This window comes from Dryas octopetala, chromosome 1, assembly GCF_963921425.1.
Source record: "Dryas octopetala chromosome 1, drDryOcto1.1, whole genome shotgun sequence".
NCBI classification, from domain to species: Eukaryota; Viridiplantae; Streptophyta; class Magnoliopsida; order Rosales; family Rosaceae; genus Dryas; species Dryas octopetala.
In genome coordinates this window covers 28,250,066-28,270,066 of record NC_141366.1, presented here as the reverse complement: position 1 = coordinate 28,270,066, position 20,001 = coordinate 28,250,066, and the positions used below count along the sequence as shown (strand labels likewise).

At 37.2% G+C, this 20,001-nt stretch overlaps 1 protein-coding gene across 3 annotated transcripts; it reads right to left on the bottom strand.

The window, feature by feature from the left end:
- Positions 1-7,041: 7,041 nt before the first annotated feature.
- Positions 7,042-19,677, bottom strand: LOC147299521 (Saccharopine dehydrogenase). 3 transcript variants are annotated; one of them, XM_086243321.1, is made up of 14 exons: positions 19,366-19,673; positions 17,943-18,040; positions 15,755-15,837; positions 15,542-15,668; positions 14,874-14,937; positions 14,242-14,339; positions 14,052-14,136; positions 8,737-8,860; positions 8,297-8,398; positions 8,079-8,143; positions 7,810-7,891; positions 7,539-7,618; positions 7,324-7,445; positions 7,042-7,215 (listed from the first exon to the last, which is right to left on the bottom strand). In XM_086243321.1, the coding sequence occupies exons 1-13, from the start codon at positions 19,593-19,595 to the stop codon at positions 7,331-7,333; spliced, it is 1,353 nt and encodes a 450-aa protein (XP_086099447.1). In that variant the 5' UTR covers positions 19,596-19,673; the 3' UTR covers positions 7,042-7,215; positions 7,324-7,330. The 3 variants fall into 3 exon arrangements, with proteins under 3 accessions (XP_086099447.1, XP_086099455.1, XP_086099463.1); XM_086243329.1 differs by having other exon boundaries at positions 7,324-7,434; positions 19,366-19,669; XM_086243337.1 differs by lacking the exons at positions 15,542-15,668; positions 15,755-15,837 and having other exon boundaries at positions 19,366-19,677.
- Positions 19,678-20,001: the final 324 nt, after the last annotated feature.

Genomic DNA, 20,001 nt, shown 5'->3' with positions numbered 1-20,001 from the left:
TCCTCTAAAATCTGAATGGGTTTGAGTGTTGTTCAAAATCTTTTCACATATTCATAAACACTTTCATTTAGATTTTTAGATAAAGAATTCTCCATTAGCCTTTTCATGTTTCTTGCTTGAGAAAGCTGATTTTTATAAAATCTAGATTTGCATATCATTTCACATCTATATCATTGGAATCCATTTGCTTGGGTGCGATCGGTGCCGTGCGTTGAAGAGCTCAAGGAGGAGCTGCCAACGACATGAATTATTGATTGCTAGCTTCAAGGTGTTTGCACAAGGATGCACAATGGTAAGAAGATACCACTTAGTATTAGGACTAGAGTGTTTGAGCTTGTTGTGTGATTTCTTGTATTAAAACCCTTGATATTAGATTACTTGGTCAGCTGAAACAGACCCCCAGTTTTTAGTGGTTTTCTGGGTGAACAATCATGTGCCTTATTTGTTGTTTGTTTCCATTGTGGTCCTAATTATTAAATCTGGAAATTACATCACAAGATCACACACTTCACTTTAGCATGTTAACTTAACATTTTAAATGCTAAATGAAAGTTTGATAAATCTGCCCACACACCACTTTAGTTGTAGATAGCACAGGGATGCCTACATTGATGGATCCTTTGAGTGCATAGGTTGTCACTCAATTCCTTGGTGTGTTCTGATTTGTGGTATTTACAAAAGTTATTTTGGTTTTACAAGTCAATCTGTGTTTTCAGATTTTAGCTACTGTATCGTTAGAGTTGTGTCTACTTGATTAGTTCCCGAATGATCATATAAAACAAACAATTGGGGTCCGATTACTGACAGTGGATTTAATCAAGTTTATTAAGTAGATAAATTACGTAATACAAACTTTCAATTTGTATCAAAGCGCTACTCTAAAAGAAAATAGAGAGATCCTAGGGTGTTGTTTGTTTTTAGGTGTGTCTAGATGGAAAGAGATCGAGTTGATTGCAGGGTCTTGCAACTCTCCCCCATGCTTTGATGGCAGCAACTACGCTGCTTGGAGAGAGAAATTTGAAATTTTTTTAGATGCATATGATGAATTGGCTTATGAGTATCTCACTGTTGAGTGGATTCCTCCCACTCGAACTGTTGATGGGATTGAAACACCTAAGCTTAGGTTCGAATGGTCTGTAGCCGAAGTCACAGCCTCTAGCTCCAACAAGAAGGCTAGAAATGCTATTGTCACTGCACTATCTTCTTCACAATTTGCACACATACAACATTGTGTCACGGCTAGGCAAGCTTGGAACAAGCTTAGAGTTGTTCATGAAGGGGACAAACAAGTTAGGTCACTTAAGCTTCAAATGGTTTATGCCAAATTTGAAGAAATTATGATGAAAGAGTCCGAGTCCTTTTCTGAGTTCTATGAAAGTTTGGAAGCCCTTACAAATGAAGCCATGTCCTTAGGGAAACCTTATGATGAGTCTACAATTGTCCAAAAGATCCTTAGGTCCTTATCAAAAAGATTTCAATCTAAGAAACATGCAATTCAAGAAGTCCAAAACTTAAATGAACTTACAATTGGAAAATTGGTTTGAAAACTCAAGACTTTTGAGATGGAGCTCGAAATGGATGAGAGGGACAGTAAGAAATCTAAGGATATTGCCTTGCATAGTGTAAAAGAGGTTAATGAAAAAATGGCTAAAGAATCATCAACATCTGATGATGAGGTTGACTTGTTTGTCAAAAAGTTTAGGCGAATTCTTAGGAATAAAGAGAGAGAAGCTAGGACTAGTGGTAACAACTCCAAGGACTACAAGTTCAAACCTCAAGGAGAGAATTCATTTGAGAGAAAACAAGAGAGGAAGCTTAACTTTAGAGAAGGTAGAACTTTCAAGAGAAATGTGAAATGCTATACTTATGGTGGGGTAGGTCACATAGCGGTTGAATGTGCTAATAATAGAAAAAATTACTTCTCAAGCAAAAATAAAGCTATGAAGATCACTTGGAATGATAGTGAGAGTGAACACTCAAATGATTGTGAGTCTTCATTCAACAATGAAGGTGATGAAGTTGCATTTGTTGCATCAATCAAGGAGATTAATCATGTTGAAGGTGTGTCTGACTCAGAATTTGTTCTAGATGACGAGTCTTACACTGCACTGTGTGAAAAGTATGATTTGCTTTTCACCGAAACCCTTAGCATAAAAGAAGAAAATTTGAAACTTAAGAATGCTAAATTGAAATTGAGTAAGAAGATTGAGTCATTAAAGAGTGAATTAGAAGGATTGGCTATCTTGAAACAAAATATAGAAAGTCAAGTCGAAGTGCTTAAGGAGAGCAATATTTTCTTCAAATCTTCAAATGAGAAACTTAAAAAAGAAGTGAATGCTGTAAATGAGAGCATCGTTGAGCTTACCATTGGGGCTGAAAAAGTTGATAGGATGCTTAGGATAGGGAAGCATTATGGGGACAAGACCGGTTTGGGTTTTAGTGAAAATAGTACTAGTATGTCCAACACAAAGGCCATTTTTGTCAAGTCAAAATCTGACCATGGTGACAAGAAAAGTCTAGGTTTCATTGATATTGGTCTAGGTGCATCTCATTCTAAATCAAGTCAAGCCACACCAAGTGTCACACAAATTGATTGCTCTACTTCACATAGAAAAACAAGGTTTGTCCCGGTTTGTCATCATTGTAATGTCAAGAGTCACATTAGACCAAATTGCAATAAACTTAGAGGAAAGAAATCAAATGAAGCAAAGAGAAGTATTTCTCTATAAGAGCAAGTGAACAATCTACTCAAACAGGTAACCAAAATTGTCTTACTTGTCACCCCACTTCCCAAAACTAAGTCAAGTCCACATCAAAGATGGGTTGTGAAGACCTCCACTAAATGTCTAGTACCCATGACTGCATTTTCCGCCACAAAAAGAAAAATGACAGGTGTTAGGGAAGTATTCACTTCACTAGCACCTTATGATGGTGGTATTGTCACTTTCAGGGGTGGTGAAAAGTCTTATGTGAGTGGTAAAGGAGTGGTCCATGTTCCTAGTGTACCCAATGATTGATCTATCTTCCAATATTTGTGCTTCAATGTCAATTTTATTTTATGTCTAAGTTTGCATTTTGCATAATAATTGGAGGATATCAACACTACACTCACACTCTACTTGATTTCAAAAAGGGATCTTTACACATAAATTTTAATATGTCAGTGAGCATAATCCTTTCTTCTTGTCTAATGTAAGCCTTGAAGTCTCTTTTTCTTAGAAACTTTGACAAGTTAAGTTAAAATTGTTGGGTACCTTTCAAAGATGATTTGATTGAATCTGAGCTTTGATCTCTTGGGTTAATTCTTCATTTGTGTCATTTCTTAATCTAAAAAAAAAAAAATAAAAAAAAAAGGTGGCCAATGAAGTCACGAACAAAATGTTCTAAAATCAAATTTCAAGAAGTGTGACCAAAGAAGTCACATCCCTAGGGAGTGATAAGGTGTCCTTATGAAGTTCTAGGGTAAAGAGTCGCAAAATTGGACCACAAAATTGCACTGAATCTAGGAGTGTGCTCAAAATTATAAAAAATAAAAAAATGTGCTTAAGTTTTGATATCAAATCAGAAATTAACTTGACTGATCAGCTTGTGCACTCACTTTATTGAATAAATTTGCTCAACATTGGTTTTCACTTTCTTTGTCATTGTTTTCTCCTTGGAAGAGTCTTGATTGCTTACCATGACCTCCCCTATAGCCCAAATGTGCTCATTTGATCGTAAAATCTTGCAAGTTTCTCTTTTTTATATCAGTTGGAGTGGGATAGATGTATTTCAAATCCTTTCATGAAAATTTCATGTATTTAGTGTCCTTTGGTTTCAATTTAATTGTCATGTTTTAGTTCTAAATTTCAAAAAAATAATGAAGCACAAGTGTTTGGAAGTAAGATCTTTGATTTTTAAGTTCTCTTTGTTATGTCAATTATCATGGTTTCCATCTCCTCAAAGCTTTCTCTATCCTTCTGTCAAACCATATGCCTGTTTTATGTTCCAGTTTTGTTACATACAAATTTTGTTCATTTTGACTGGTCTGCAATCATCACATACAGTCATTTTAACAGGCCATTTCAGCTCTTTGGGTTATTGTTCATTAAAGGGCATTCAGACTTTTTTGCATGCTTATTTTCTTTTCTAGTTGTCCCTCATACTACATGTCTATATTCTGCAAGCCCGGTATAGAGATGCAGCAGCTGCTGCAGATTATCAGCTTTAGGGGGAGTTAACATTTAGGGGGAGTTAGTCTTTAGGGGAAGTTCAAATTTTAGGGAAGTTATGGCATTTACTTCAGTTTCTTTTTGACCATGTTGCCAATGATTTTTCTTGCATATTTTCCAACTCAATGTACTCGTGCACTTCACTCTTATTTTTTGTATGCCCTTTTGTCTTTCCATGACAAAAAATGGGAGAATGTATTTGTTTAATCTACATTGCTTGCTGTGTTTAAACTGCATTGGTTGTTGTACTATCATGTTTTGTGTTGTGCAAGTACTTCTTCTTGCAGGTACATTTTTTGGAAGCTTATAACATAGCGTTGGGTTAAGTTTTGAGAGTCTTGTGAGGTGAATGGGTTGATGTTTTGTCAAGGAAAGCCAAAGGGGGAGATTGTTAGTTTCTAGGATTTGATATATTGGCTTTTTTCCTTGTCAAAATCCTTGTATTTATTTTTATTTAATCACTCACAAGCTCTAGGCTAGATTAAGGACAAGATCAATTGTATTGAAGAAGTCAAGAATGAAGTAGCAATGCACAAAGACCCAAGGTATACTGCACTTCATTCATTTCATGAAAATAACAGTTTTTTGTCTATTTGACTAGTCATTCACTGAACACAAGAACAATGTTTTTCACATACAATGGTTAACACTTAAGTGACAGTCACTTCAGTGGGGCCATTTCGGGATTTTCTTCTTAAAGCCCATTTTCTGTTTTTCTAAACATGCATGTGCACAGCACATGATGTGGTTCCTTCACTGAATCAATCAGATCAGATCTTGCCTCTCATCACTTTCACGCCACTCACTCACACACCTCAGCACTATTCATCATTTTCTCCATTTCTAATTTTTGCAAAATAAAGAAATATCTGATTTTACAGCTCCTCATTCCTATCCTTAACAATACTAGGATACCTCTCTAGGACAAAAGTAATATGCCCTTCATTTGTCTCTTGTGGACAGCCATTGATTGGCTTCCACGTGGCATGGGCAGACATGGTAATGGCGTGTGTGTGATGGTCTTGCTTTATCTGAGTGTGTTGATGAGCATATTTTCTGTGAGTATTTTCGGGTGTTTATGCTTGGGTATTTTGGGTGAGTGCTCATCCTTTATCAAGTAAGAAAATGTTTTTGATTTTCAAAAACTAAATGATTTTCTTAACTTGTTATTCTTCTAAAATCTGAATGAGTTTGAGTGTTGTTCAAAATCTTTTCACATATTCATAAACACTTTCATTTAGTTTTTTAGATTAAGGATTCTCTATTAGCTTTTTCATGTCTCTTATTTGAGAAGGTTGATTTTTATAGAATATAGATTTGCATATCATTTCACATCTATATCATTGGAATCCATTTGCTTGGGTGCGATCGGTGCCGTGCGTTGAATAGCTCAAGGAGGAGCTGCCAACGACATGAATGATTGATTGCTAGCTTCAAGGTGTTTGCACAAGGGTGCACAATAGTAAGAAGCTGCCACTTAGTATTAGGACTAGAGTGTTTGAGCTTGTTGTGTGATTGCTTGTATTGAAACCCTTGATATTGGATTGCCTTGTCAGCTGAAACAGACCCCCAGTTTTTAACCGTTAGTGGTTTTCTGCGTGAACAATCATCTGCCTTATTTGTTGTTTGTTTCCATTGTGGTGCTAATTATTAAATTTGAAAATTACATCACAAGATCACACACTTTACTTTAGCATGTTAACTTAACATTTTGAATGTTAAATGAAAGTTTGATAAATCTGCCCACACACCACTTTAGTTGTAGATAGCACAGGGATGCCTACATTGATGGATCCTTTGAGTGCATAGGTTGTTACTCAATTCCTTGGTGTGTTCTGATTTGTGGTATTTACAAAAGTTGTTTTGGTTTTACAAGTCAATCTGTGTTTTCAGAATTTAGCTACTGTATCGTCAGAGTTGTGTCTACTTGATTAGTTTCCGAATGATCATATAAAACAAAAAATTGGGGTCCGATTACTGACAGTGGATTTAATTAAGTTTATTAAGGAATAATGCTATACTTACCACATTCTTGTACCACATTTTTATACCATCTCACGTGTCATTACTTTATTGGACAGAGTTTTTCTTTTCCTTTTTGAGTTTTTATTTTGATTTTTTAGTATCCAATGTATGAATGCCATGTAAGTTGCCATATAAGGTGGTATGAAATTGTGGTATAAAAATGTGGTATATCTAGAACTACTGTTTATTAATTAGATAAATCACCTAATACAAACTTTCAGAGTAGCATATAGTTGTTGTCTTTGCTATATATAAAATTCACAGTATAGAAGTTTTTTTTTTGTTTGACTTTTGGTGCATTTGACCTGAAAAATGTTTGAGGCCATTAATAAAGACACTTGATGATCTTTTATTTTTTCCTTTATTTTTTTGCAAAATTATGAAATTACATAACACATCAATATAGATGATATCATCAGTTTTGGATGGGGTTGATCACAAGTACTATGCAATTTAGTTCATTGGTTCTAGTCTCTGGTTTCATAACATGTCCAGATATGATTTTGAGGATAATATACTCTGGGGTATTCATCAAGCGTTATTTCCAGGTGTGGTTTTATTTATTTATAGTGTGTTTCATGATGATTTTATCCTTTTACTAATTTTTCTTTTTCTCTCTTCATAGGATTTTTCCTCATTTTCTTTTTACAGATGCTTACCTTCAGGATTCAGGGCTAACTACTATTATTTCTGAGAATATTTCTAGACACAGTATTTGTCATTATTAATACCTGGCCAATTTGTCTTCATAGTTCATTCATTAGTATACTTGCATTGGGTTGCCCTGAAAATTGACTTGGCCAACTTGAAAATATTTGTGTATGATCGACAGGTTGATTACTTTAGGACTGATCCAGTCACTTGAGAAGTCAACAATTTATTGGAGTTACTCCCCATTATGTTTACAAAAGAATAAAACATAAAGATCATATTTTTCTCCAAGGCTTGCAACCTGCATCAAATATGTAACTTTCGGCACCTGAAAAAAAAAAAAAAAAAAAAAAAAAAAAAAGATTATTTTTACAAAGTGGCTAAAGCAACTAGTTGGTAAGAGTTACGACCCCAACACTATGATTATTACGTCTACCTCTGCATCATGGTGGACAAGCTGAAGAAGAATTTGAACTTTCAGTATGAGCATTACACGTATATTCCCAACCCCAACTCTTTTGGGTTTGTTTCCACCATCCATGGTGGCCTGTTTGAGGACCATAAGGTTTAAAAAAGAAAAAGAAAAAATGAATAGCCAATACTAACAACATCATACTAAATAAGGGAAAGAGAAGGGATAAGAAATTTTACTTGTTCATTACAAAATTGATTGTTCCTTGTGAAGCACGTTTGAGAAGGGCTTCCCTTGCCTCAATTGCAATTCCTTCAGTCTATACAGAGAGAATTTGGTAAAAGGCTTATTGCATCAAAGTGCAGTTTTTCGGTCTCTAAAATACTCAGCTCTTTGACAGGGCTCATGTAGCCTCTACAAGAGTTATTTCTATGTAGTTTTCTTTGTTTTTGGGTTTTAGCCTGCCATTGTACCAAAAAATAAAATAAAATACTCAGCTCTTATACATACCTCTTCTGGAAACCAAACCCCAGGCTTCGTACTTCCCTCAAGAACTGCCAGAACAAATGCAGCTGTTGCATTTCCAACTGATCTGGAAGACAAATACTATTTCAGTCACATCTCATTCAGATCCTCCAGTAGGTACTTTCAATTACATATGTCCACAAAGATAACATCTAATATGAACCTTGTAAATTTCAGACATTTTAAAATCAGGGTCCTGATTGAGTTCGGAAAGAAGAAAAAATAAATAGACCTCTGGATAGCTTAAGACTTACACAGAGAGACTCTTGTGACTGAATATACCAACTGTATTGCGCCCGTCAGAACACTCCAAATCAACCTGTCCACCCCCACCCCCGAAAAGAACAATAAAGAGAAGAAAGAAACGTCACTTACAATCCATTCACAAAGTTGAAAACAATGTGCATACTTGAAAAATGAATTGAAATAATTAAAAATTTAAATAATAATTTCAGTTTTTATATTGCCTCACCCTCATTGATACACGCTCTCCAGCAATTCCATCAACTGCTCGGACTACGGGGTCAAACAGTTCAACCATCTGTTGGACTTTGCTTCTGTCTCTCAACAACTCCTGCAATGTTCACTCTAAATTACATAGGCTTATTATAGGAGCTAAAATTACTCAAAATTAATGCTCGGCCATAATGGTTAGCATTTATTTTTTAATCATATCCCTTTCAACTGAAGAATATTGACAATAGTATGTCAACCAAATCTCATCTTACAAAGAAAGGGGTATTTGCCACAAATTAACTAATTGTCCGATTTATCGGTCGATCAGTTATAATTTTCCGAAGATAATCTATGGGAGTCAAGTGTGAAAATTTCAAACACTGAGGCCAAAATTTACAAATCAAAATTATCGGAGTAGATACATGCAACACTAAATGTGATAGCGTATTAGCGTACTGCAGGAAGAAGACTAGTCATGGCTGCCATTCCCCAATTCCAAAAGAAGGGTGCAGTTCCAAATCGAGCACTGACAGTGGGTACTCCTAGGATCTCATGTGTACTTCTTACCTCTGGCAAATTCCTGAAAATAAGATTATGTTCAGGACACCCATTATATTTATTGGAACTAATGGAGTTCATACTATATTAATTGAGCAGATAGACAGAAACGATCTGGTTCATCTAAATGGAAATCACTAAGCTTCAAAAGAATGAAAATAAGCTCTGATCCACCCTTTGGGAGTTGATTCTACAAAGGAAAAATATCTTGATGACAAACTACTATGCTATTTAAGAGCTATTCTGCAATCTAACTACTTCGTGGCCTGTAACCCCTCATGGACAAAAATGACAAAACTCAACCTGGATACAAGGAAACTGTTGGAGAAGGTGGCTATATTAGAGGCATGTTTGTAATCTCACATCGACTATGTAAGGCGTCATCCATTTGGGTATAACAGAGAGCCCTACACACTAAATGCCGAGGCATTTTGGTAAAACTCCATACCCGTTTGCTGGCACGGGTGGCTAAATTCGGGCAAATATCGACATGTATGGTGTGTGTGGGCCTATGAAGTGCGTGGTCAGACTCATCAACCGGCTTCCGCCCAACAAAAACTTCTCACGAAGATTCAGCTATGAGGACCAATATGCTACATAAAATTCATTTATGTTTCCATTTCTTGTGAGGACCAGAAAATAGAATGGAAACAAATACTTTGGATGAAACTTCTTCAATCTTATCCAAGCACTTTGGTGCAGTTCCAGTATAGGTTATTTTATAATCATCTACTGTCAATCTCACTAATATAAGGGGGTAGGTGTGGAGGAGCTCTGCGAGAATGTCAGATTTTGGGCATTCTGGGAATCAGTTCTGGGAATCAAGATTAAGCTTTTCTGACAGAATTTAGGGATCTTTCTTTTTCTACTATTTATTTAGATTGGAGGATAGCTGTATGTTAACTCTTATTTAGGGTGTTCGTGGTGTAAATTGAAGTTTTTTTGTTTTGTAGTTTCTTAGATGTTATGTATTCGTGGATTTCTGGCCCACTATTTGTACAGTATTTCTTTTTTCAATAAATTTGTGTTTCTTGCACCAAAAATATACATATGGGTTTTTTTCTCCAAAAAAAGAAAAAGGAAAAGCTTTCAGTCTAATGAATAAGGCTACATAGCAGTTCTTCATCCATTTTATTGTATCTGTACTGACTAGGTGTAAAAAATGGTGACAAATGTTACAATGTCATCAAGTAATACCAAGAAAGCAAATAAGAAATGGTATCAGAAACTACCAAACAAGTTGTAAAAAAATTATCTGGAAATGTCATTGGCTGTAGCACATTGAAGTTCTAGAGCACCAGTGTCTTTTGTTCTTCAAACAATTATGGAAGTAGCTGAAGAGAACTAAATTTATGCAAGTCCAATTTCATTTTACATACTTTGATGGACTTTTCTGACTACATTGAAACACATTAGGTCACAGATATTTGAAAATTGGAATTGGTACTGCTAAAAGTTTTCACATCTATTAGTGGAACAGATAAGGATTGTAAACTTACATGGTAAACCATAAAGGTAAGGTACCTTTCTTTTCAAAAGAGAAAAATATTCATAGTATCATACTTAACCATAACAAAATGACACCATAATTTGACCAACAAGTTTCAAGTGGGTTTTCCCTAGGGCAATTTAATTAAATGGCCCCCTTTAATCAAGATTAAGCTTTTTGACCCCCTTGGCCCAAAACTTACTTTTATGGCTCTTTTGTATTTTCTCTGACCAAAATACCCCTCTATATAGAGGATGTGTAGACTGGGAATTCCACAAGTCGGGAAGCCAGTCTATGAAGATTCTCCCTTTTCTTACGTGCAATTCCCCTCTTTCGGTAAGCATCCAGTATCTCAGCAAATGAACATTTCTCTAAGCTTATCCTGTAGCTTATACGTCGTTTGAAAGCTGCTTCAAGGATCCAACGAATAGCTAAGGTTTGTTGACGATCCCTAGCTACAATCCCAGGGACATCATAAATAGTACCTGCAACTCCTACTTTTTCCACTTCGCATATGGGCTTTATATTCTCTACGGCGTCAACCATAAGTTTGATTACATCGCGTTCAGTTTGAGCTAGGCGATGAAAAGTTTGATAAACAATAGCACGAACTCTTGTTCTTTTACCTTCTTTCATGCGAAAGTTGACCAACTTCTTGATCAATTGTTTTTGCTCACCATCCAAGCCCCCCATATAGCTTAGAATTTCCGAGCAATTGGAAGCCGCTTTCGATGACGAGGCCGAAAAATTGATATTACCCACAAGGTCCACCATCTGCTCTTTCTCTCTCTCTTTCTCTCCCTCCCTCCCTCCTTGATTGAAGGCTGCTGCTAGCAACCCATGGCTTAAAGCAATTGCAGATCTTGATATGGATTGATCATTGATCTTTGACATAGTAGAAAATGAAGAAAAGAATATTGTAGATGAAATTTGCAAGATCTCAAACCAAATCTGGAATTTTTTTTTTCATGTGTCGACCGCACTGTCCACTAAGTGCTATAGCACCACCATGTCAACCGAAAATTCCACAGTCCACCGAAAATTCCATTGCAATTTTTGCATCTTCTTCTTCTTCTTTCTCTCCATTGAACCAGATCTGGTTTGAGAACAAGATCTGGATTGAATTAAGATCTGCTGCAACTTTTTGGTAAATGTGGGATCAAAATCCAAATTAATCGTGAAAAAACAAAGGCAAAAGAAGAGATAAAAGAAAAAAATAAATATGTCGTTGTTGGTCTTTGGGCTGTGATTTGTTCGCACAAAGGCAAATAAATCTGAGCTTTGATTCCCAAAACCAGATCTTGGGTTTCAGAAGAACGAGAGAAAATGGTGGAGGAGAAAGAGAAGATATGAGGAGGGGGAGAGAGAGAGAGAAGGTATTTTTCAAAGATTTATTTTAAATATTTTGAGAATTTATTTTAAAGATTTTGGGAATTTATTTGGAATTTAAAAAGGTTTTAATTTAATTTTTAATTTTTGTTTTAAATTGGGCTTGACCCAAAAGTTGACTTTTAAAGTTAGTGAACTTTCGTCTTTAACTTTGGGCACGTTGGATATGTCTCGAGTCCGCGAGTTCGTGACACGAAGCACGCATAAAACGGAGACATGGTTTGGGTTTTACGGACATTCAAAGTGAGGAGCATATTTGTAATTTTGCGTGGAAGATATTTTAAAACCCAAAATTCAGTTTTTATATCACTCTCTCTCTCCTCTCTCACGGAATTTCTCTCTCTCTCTCTCTCTCTCTCTCTCTCTCTCTCTCTCTCTCTCTCTCTCTCTCTCTCTCTCTCTCTCTCTCTCTCTCTCTCTCTCTCTCTCTCCCCCCCCCCCCCGCGCCTTTGTCTCTCTCGCATCTCACCTTCGCCGCGCCTACCATCAGCGCGTAGGCGCGCATCCGGCGGCGGATGGAGGGGGACAAAAGCTCCCTGAACTCGCCTCTCCTCCCTCCTCCTTCCTATGTGCACCGTTCAGCCCAGAAACCCCCCAAACCCGAAATCCAGTTCAAGGCCGGTTTGGAGCTCCGCCGTTGACCCGACTTTTCCAGCGAATTCGAGGCCGGCGACCACCCTCATCTTCTTCTTCTCGTTGAGCTGAGCACAGTGGTGTGCTCCGATTGTCCACTCGATGCTCCTCGACGGCTGATCGAGGCTGAGAAGGCCGGCGGCTTCTCCGGCCAGTTTCGAGCTTTTCCGACGATAATTGGCCGTCGACCCAGGTTGACCACCATGGACCACCGTAGGTCCCACCACGTTTGGCCGTGCTGATGACTTGAATTATTGGTTTTTGGCCTCTAGCCAGTCACCCGAAGCTTGTGGTACACGGGCTCGGAAAATCTTATTCCCGATGCCATTATACTGCCGAATTTGATATCCGAGCAATGGCGCCGTGAAGGGCATTTCGGTCTTTTCACGTTGTGGCACTGTGAGTGAAATTAGATAGTTTGATTGTTTGCTTTGTGTGCTTGTATGCTTCTGTTTACTAGGATTTGGTTTGACTAGGATTTGGTAAAGTCTAGGCTTGAATCTTTGAGATTGGAAATGATGGTGATTATGCATTGGGGTTATTAATTAGGATGTGAATGACTGATGTTGAGGTTAATAGTTGACATTTAGGCAATTAATTTGCCATAATGATTTATTACTATTATTGATGAGATTTGATGTGATTATGAGGAAATTATGATTATCTTAATGCTTGGATGATTGGTGATGAAATTATTATGTGATTGAGTAAATATTGATTATTATTGTGGATTATTATTGAGTATGAAAATAGAAGAAATTTTTTAGGTTAGTTATTTAAGTCATTTCGCTCATACGAGCTTTCGAGCTTACCGGGTTTGTTGAATAACCCAGTACACCATGGTTGTGATGTAGGGTTTGTGTTTTGCAGGTTAAGCAGGCTAAGGAAGCAGTGGGGAGAAGATGAGGCAGTGGGACTCAGAGAGATTTAATTAATTGTTTTTACACAATGGTTTTGTTTAAATATTTTTGGTAAAATTGTATTTACTTATGTTGTTGTGCATGGCTCAAAAGAAAGAGAAAACAGGTTTCAAAATTTGATGTTCAGTATTTTTATGGGCCTGAGGTTCGGGGCGTTACAAAAGGCATCGCGGAGACGAGCTGGGGTTGCGCTGGGCTGGGCGAGCGACGGGGTGGGATTTTCGGTCTAGGTGGGTGCAGATCTTGGGTGGTTGCAGGGAGATCAGATCTGGTAAGATCTTGTGAAATTTGTGGGCTGGTTGGCTGGGGAAGGAGGGAGGGAGGGAGGGAGGGAGGGAGGGAGGGAGAGAGAGAGAGAGAGAGAGAGAGAGAGAGAGAGAGAGAGAGAGAGAGAGAGAGAGAGAGAGAGAGAGAGAGAGAGAGAGAGAGACTGCAGTAAAAAAAATTGGGTTTTATAAGAAGGGTGTTATGGACATTTCACACAAAAAAGGGTTAAAAAAAGCTTAATTTTGGGAGAGGGGGTCAAAAAAGCTTAAGTGATATGAAAAGAGGCTATTTAATTAAATTATCCTTTTCCCTAACCTCTTGGAAAATGAGAGAGACTTTGTATACAGTTATATGTGACTCTATTGGCATCATTTTCATAATGACCCAATTGGTCGTCTCAAATTGTTTTCCACATTTGATTTGTATATTATTAATTAATCATATGACTTGGTGACTCCAAACTTATGCATAAAGTGTAGCTTCTTTTAGAGCAATGTCTTTCTTATAGAACTTACAACAGATAAACATCTCTCTTTCCAATGCCTTTTCCAAAGTCAATGTTCAGCATTCCACTATATGGCTTTAGTTTGATCTTTTCTCCTGGTTGAGTAGCCCATTATCATGGTTAGGCATGATATAAAGATTCAGGGTGAGTCACCAAGCACAAAAGGAGAAAAAGAATGGTAGAACACTGTTGAAACTAACCTTTGTTAAATGCAACAACCTCCTCTCCAAGAAGCAAAAAACTAGTGGCTAAGATAGTCGGACCAGCCCCACCAGTGCCTGCTGTGTAGTAGTAGAATCTGATAAGAGCATATTTGCACATAATTTGTTAGGCATAGAATTCATCCTGTAGCCTATTGGCCTCATCAATGAGCAAAAAAGCTAAAACACATATATTCCATGTTATATGTTAATATGCATAATGTTAGTTTGATATTAATTGTTGACTCATTCCCTGACAACTTAAGGTTTTGGGGCACAGTGTAACACATAAGATTAAATATGTTCTTTCAATCAAGACTTTTGAAACTTCTCCCAAGCAACCTATTTCAAGTTTCATAAAATAAAAAAAAATAAATAAAAAAAAGACATAAGAGACAACTTGAGGAAGATGTTGATCATGGAGCTTGAGAAGTGCGACCAAAGAAAAGATTTGTTTTGGATTAATATGAAAGACATTGGAAGTAGAAGACAGCATTCAAATTTTGAACTACATAAAGAATCAAAACTAGAAGAAAGGGCAATTAGATGCAAATGATTGGAGATATATTTGTAACCTAATTTAAAAAGTGAAAAGATTCAGGGGCTTCAAATTTAGTAATGGGAAAAATTACCTTAGCCTTTCTGGTTTTCCTTTGCTTTCACTTCTTGCAGCACGAACTAGTTCTGCAGCCATCACTGTATTTATAACAGGAGTCAGTATTTTGGAAGACAAAGAAATAGCATATATGATCTGGTTTTCACTTCCACACAAAATATCATCTTATGTCACCTCTAAATTTATGAGTACTCCTATGATCTTCCATAGGTGTTCTCACATCTAAATGAATGGGGAAATTTTTTTTTTTTTTATTTAACAGTGGCATAAAACCCTCATCATGTTTTTGAAGAGAAAACTCTAGGCATCATGAATCCTTGAGATATTCTGAAACTCACATAGACAAACTCAAAAGTCAGGATATCACATTAAGAGTTTTGATTAGTTAAATTATACATCTAAGTTACACAATCAAAAAACCCTAGCTACTTGGGGTTTCTCCACTTAGGCCATTAGCTTATCTAGAGCCAGAGAATAACACATCTCAGATAGGTCCACTGAAGAAGGAACCTGGTATTTGAGATTATTATAATTCACTTACATTTAACTTTACAGAAACATATCCTTTAAATTTTATCTAGTTCAACCAAGTTGCTTTTGTTTTATTTTGAATGCTGATCAAACATGTGCACAAGCAGGTGCACAAAACTGTGGATTACAGAACAAAATGTGCTGATGATAGACCATTGCTCACTCCTGGATAAATTCCACCAGTTGTAATAGCTGGAACATTTGCAGCTACCGCTTTATTCTTGAAAGATTTTGCACGCAATGAATAGGTTGTATCATCACAAATATCAACATAGGCTGTCTGTGGAGGGACAAAAGATGTTACCAAAGTTATAGAGAGTCGGGAGAGGGGGGAAATCTTCCAACATAATAGTTAACTTTCCTCACCTTCATCTGTAAGGCAGCTTCCAATACAGTGCACTTCTCTGCCTGTTGGAATGGCCCGGCAGCATGAACTACAAGATCCACATCTGCAGAGAGAATTTGTAGGGTACTTCAGGGACAAATTGGAGAAGTTTGTTGGTTTTCCACTACCCCCAAAAGCTTAAGCTATTAGGATGTGGGCCAACAATCATGCTATATTCTAGCACTCTATTCACATATGGGTCTCTCCCCACCACTAGAGCCCAACACGTGGAGTTCAACTTATATTGGGAGGTTTTGCAATTGTACAGATACAAAATTAGAATCTCCCACTCTCATACATGATAAATTTAGTTGGTTTGCCACTATTCCAAAAGTTTTGGTTATTAGGATGTGGACAAACAATTATTTTATATTTTAACAATAAGAAATAGGTTGCTTAAATTGAAACTTGATAATTACTGTTTCATGGAACCCAACCCACACTACGATCACAAAATACCACATTAACACCAATTATTTTTCACTATTATAAGCAGTGTTCTCTAAAATATAAACTAATCAAGTGAAATTCCAACTCTCTCCAATGACAGGTATGAAATAGAAACTAACCACTTAGTATAAATAAACAGACCATCTTTGTGTACTTACACATAAAGAAGGACGTATATAGATGTATATGGTCCATCGGGAAAGATAAAAGATGAAGTCAATGAGGATGAAGAACTGGTCTCAGTACATTTTGACAAATTAATTTAATAAAATATGAAAAGATTGTAATAGAAAGACATGTAAATCCCAAAATCCATGGCATGCTTGTTAAGTATTACAGCAATATTGGTTAAGTGAAAAGAATGGAATAGAATATGAAGAACCCTTGAGATAAATAATGTTCCTCTTTGTCCCAACACTCATGCTCTTCTTGTTAAATAAATTTTTGTTTCTCATCAAGAAAAAAAATGCATCTGCAATCTTTTACATAGGTCAAGGATGTATAACTAAGAAAGAATGCTGCTATTTGCACACCCTTTTTCCTTTCACTACACACCCCTTTCTCACCTCACACCTCTTCTTCCTTTTAATTTATTTAATTTCTCAACACACACCCCTAAAATTTTAAAAACACCCTTACTATATAATAAACACAAGAACCAGCCACCCAAATCCTGACCCCGATCACCGCGCACAGCCCGTCGCCGGCGATTCAGCCCAGCTGCCCATTCTCTCTCTTTCCTATCTCCTTCCATATGTAACCTTCCCTCTGTCTCCTTCTCTCTCTCTCTTCTCTCCCCCTTTCTCTCTCTCGCTCTCTCCTCTGCCACTTTCTCTCCGGCCGGTTGTAGGGGCCGGCAACCTTGCCGCCCTCCAGATCAGTGGACGCCGACCACCGATCTGGAGACCGGCAAGGTCGCCAGCCCCTACAACCGGCCAGAGAGAGAGTGGCAGAGGAGAGAGCGAGAGAGAGAGAAAGGGGGAGAGGAGAGAGAGAAAGAAAGAGAGGAAAGGAGAGAGAGCGAGAGAGAGAGAGAAAGAGAGAGAGAGATAGAGAGAAGGAGAAAGGAAGGAAAGAGAGAGAGAAAGAGGGAGGGAAAAGGGTGGGGGCGGAGGGGAGAAGGGTGTGGGTGGGGCTGGGCTGGGATCGGGGAGAAGGGTGGCTGGTTTTTTTTTTTTTTTTTTTTTTTTTGTCCTTTATGGTATTTTAACATTAGGGTAAATTTGTGATTCCACAAATTAATAGAGATGGGTGTATAGTAAGAGGAAAGAGGGTGTGCAAATAGCAGCCCTCCTAAGAAATTACCTATTAGTTCCTTTATTCTTTTTCTTTAACCTAGGTGAAAAGACAGGTGCCCATGATCATAGCATAACATTTGCAAATGAAGTTATATTGAATTATTTCTAAAAAGGACCAAGTTTCATTTATATGTACTCTTGAGTCAGACCAGGATTATTAAGAGCCCTAAAATTCCAAAAGAAACTAGTTAGAGTGACTCAAAATGTGAAAGTATAAACATTGTATATGCTTTATATTCCCTATATAATAAGTATAAAAAAAAATCAGCAAAATACAATGCTCAAACTTATTTGGTCTGATATAGAGATAGGGATCCATGGGAGCAGATGTCATATTACCCCAATGCTAGTAACAAACTGAAACTGAATTCATGGTACGAAAGACAACAAATGTTGAAAAGAAATTTGAAGAATCATTCACCTTTCAGAGCAGCTTCTAATGATTTTACATTGTCAATGTTCACCTCAGAGAACTCTGAGTTCCCCCCAAGTGTAGCCAGCATAGCAGCACCTTTTTCCCTGTATAGCACCCAATTCCAGCACTGTAGCATCTCAACTTGCAAGTATTTATAATCACAAATGGCCAAAGAGATGTCAAAAAGTAATGCATGTTCATGACCATGGCTCTATATTATTAAAAAGCACTACGGATCGTTGTGGGTGAATAGAACCGTGTAATTATGTTGGCTTTAGTTTTTTCTTTTTGTATATTACCTGCCAATTAAGTTATTTAATTTTTAGCAAATATATATATATATATATATATATATATATCCAATATGAACTTCTTCCAAGGTATTGTTGTTATTATCCTTGTCCTCTATAGACTATTGTTTTTCTAGTTTTAGGAAAAGGCATTGGTTGTACACTGACTTATCTCTTATGACGGTGAGTACAATTCTTGTTCTAAAATAAAATCATTAAAACATCAATAAGTTAATCTTGCCATCATTGCACACTTCACCAACAAATTAATCCCAGCCCATGACATAACATCTTCTAAAAGAGACAAAAAGTACAGTGACATTACAAGGCCAGAACTATTACCTCAAAGTTTAGAAAGAAAAAGGCCGGCCTTCAATTCATTGTGGCCTCATAGTCTACTTAATAAGTCGTAGAATAGGCTGCCCGAGCTTATGTCGAGTGGGGGCAGTGGCCCTCAATGGGAAAATAAATGGCATTTTTCACTTTCACTATTTCTTTACTTGTTCTCATTCCATTCCTCTAAAGTTTTTATTTACTGCAAGTTTATGGTTTTATCTCCCATGAGTCTCCGAGAACTCTGGCTTCTCCTTCATAAGAAAATCATCCAGTAGCTCGTTTCTTAACTTCTTGCTTCTACTTGTATACTTTTATTGTAACAACTGCTATGTATTTCAGATTCTCATATGTAAATCTCTTTCTCAAAATGTGTTCAGTCCTATTATAGTTTAAATTTGCCTCCACATAGATAAAATCCTGAGCCCACAAAAAACTACATATAACTAATTCCAAAAGACCCAGAAGCAAGAACAGTGAACACTGTTCTAGTGCAACTTAGGAAATTCTAAAGCTAATAATTTGTCTTTTTGACAAGAAAATGAGGGAATTCAAATTAAAAAGTTCAAATTACCACATTTTATTACAATTTCCTTTCCTGGTCGGTAGTCGCTAAAAACATTTACATTAAAATTTATTTTAATCATTTCATATATTAAACATTTATATTAAAGTTTCAAGACCAACAAGTACAATTCGGGTGAACCGAGTGGGGTTTATCAATTTCTTAGCATTTCCTATATTTCTCAGAAACCAAACAACAGAATGAGAAAGCGATACCTGGCGTTTAAATTTAATTTGACTACCTGTTTCGACCGCCAACGATAATTTGGAGGTCGGGGCAGAGCTTGGAGAGGGCAATGGCGGTGGATCCTCCGACCCGACCCGTCCCACCGAGCACCAACACCCTCGAATTCCGGGTCTTCTCTGGGAGTTGAACTTGAACAACCCGACTACTACTGCTGACTTGGGTCTCTGCAGCAGCGGCCACTGTAACACTGACAGTGCTCTTCAAATGCAGTGAAGCTCCCGCCATAACTACTTCTCTCTATACTTTCACTCTTCTATCCCAACCTCTCTAAACAACTTTACACCAATCCTATTCCTATCTTTTTTTTTTTTTTTGGGTGATGACGTGGCACTTTGTGTGCCTAACGCCTTACGTCCACCGACTTTAATACTTTATCCTAATTCCTAACGTCTCTTTATATGGTTTTTCATTTTGGATTTTTGTGTCTAATGGTTAGAAAGCCCATGGGCTTTATCTTATGAGGTACTGTACTGGGCTTTGACTTAAGTGGTATTGGGCTCTGTATTATGGAGATAGGGGAGGAAACTCGGTCAAGGATACGTCTTCAATGATGTCCCTTCTGTTCCTCTTGAGAAGATGTACAAGTAAGTAGGGGTGGGTTCGGTCCGGTTACCGAACCGAGAACCCCAAA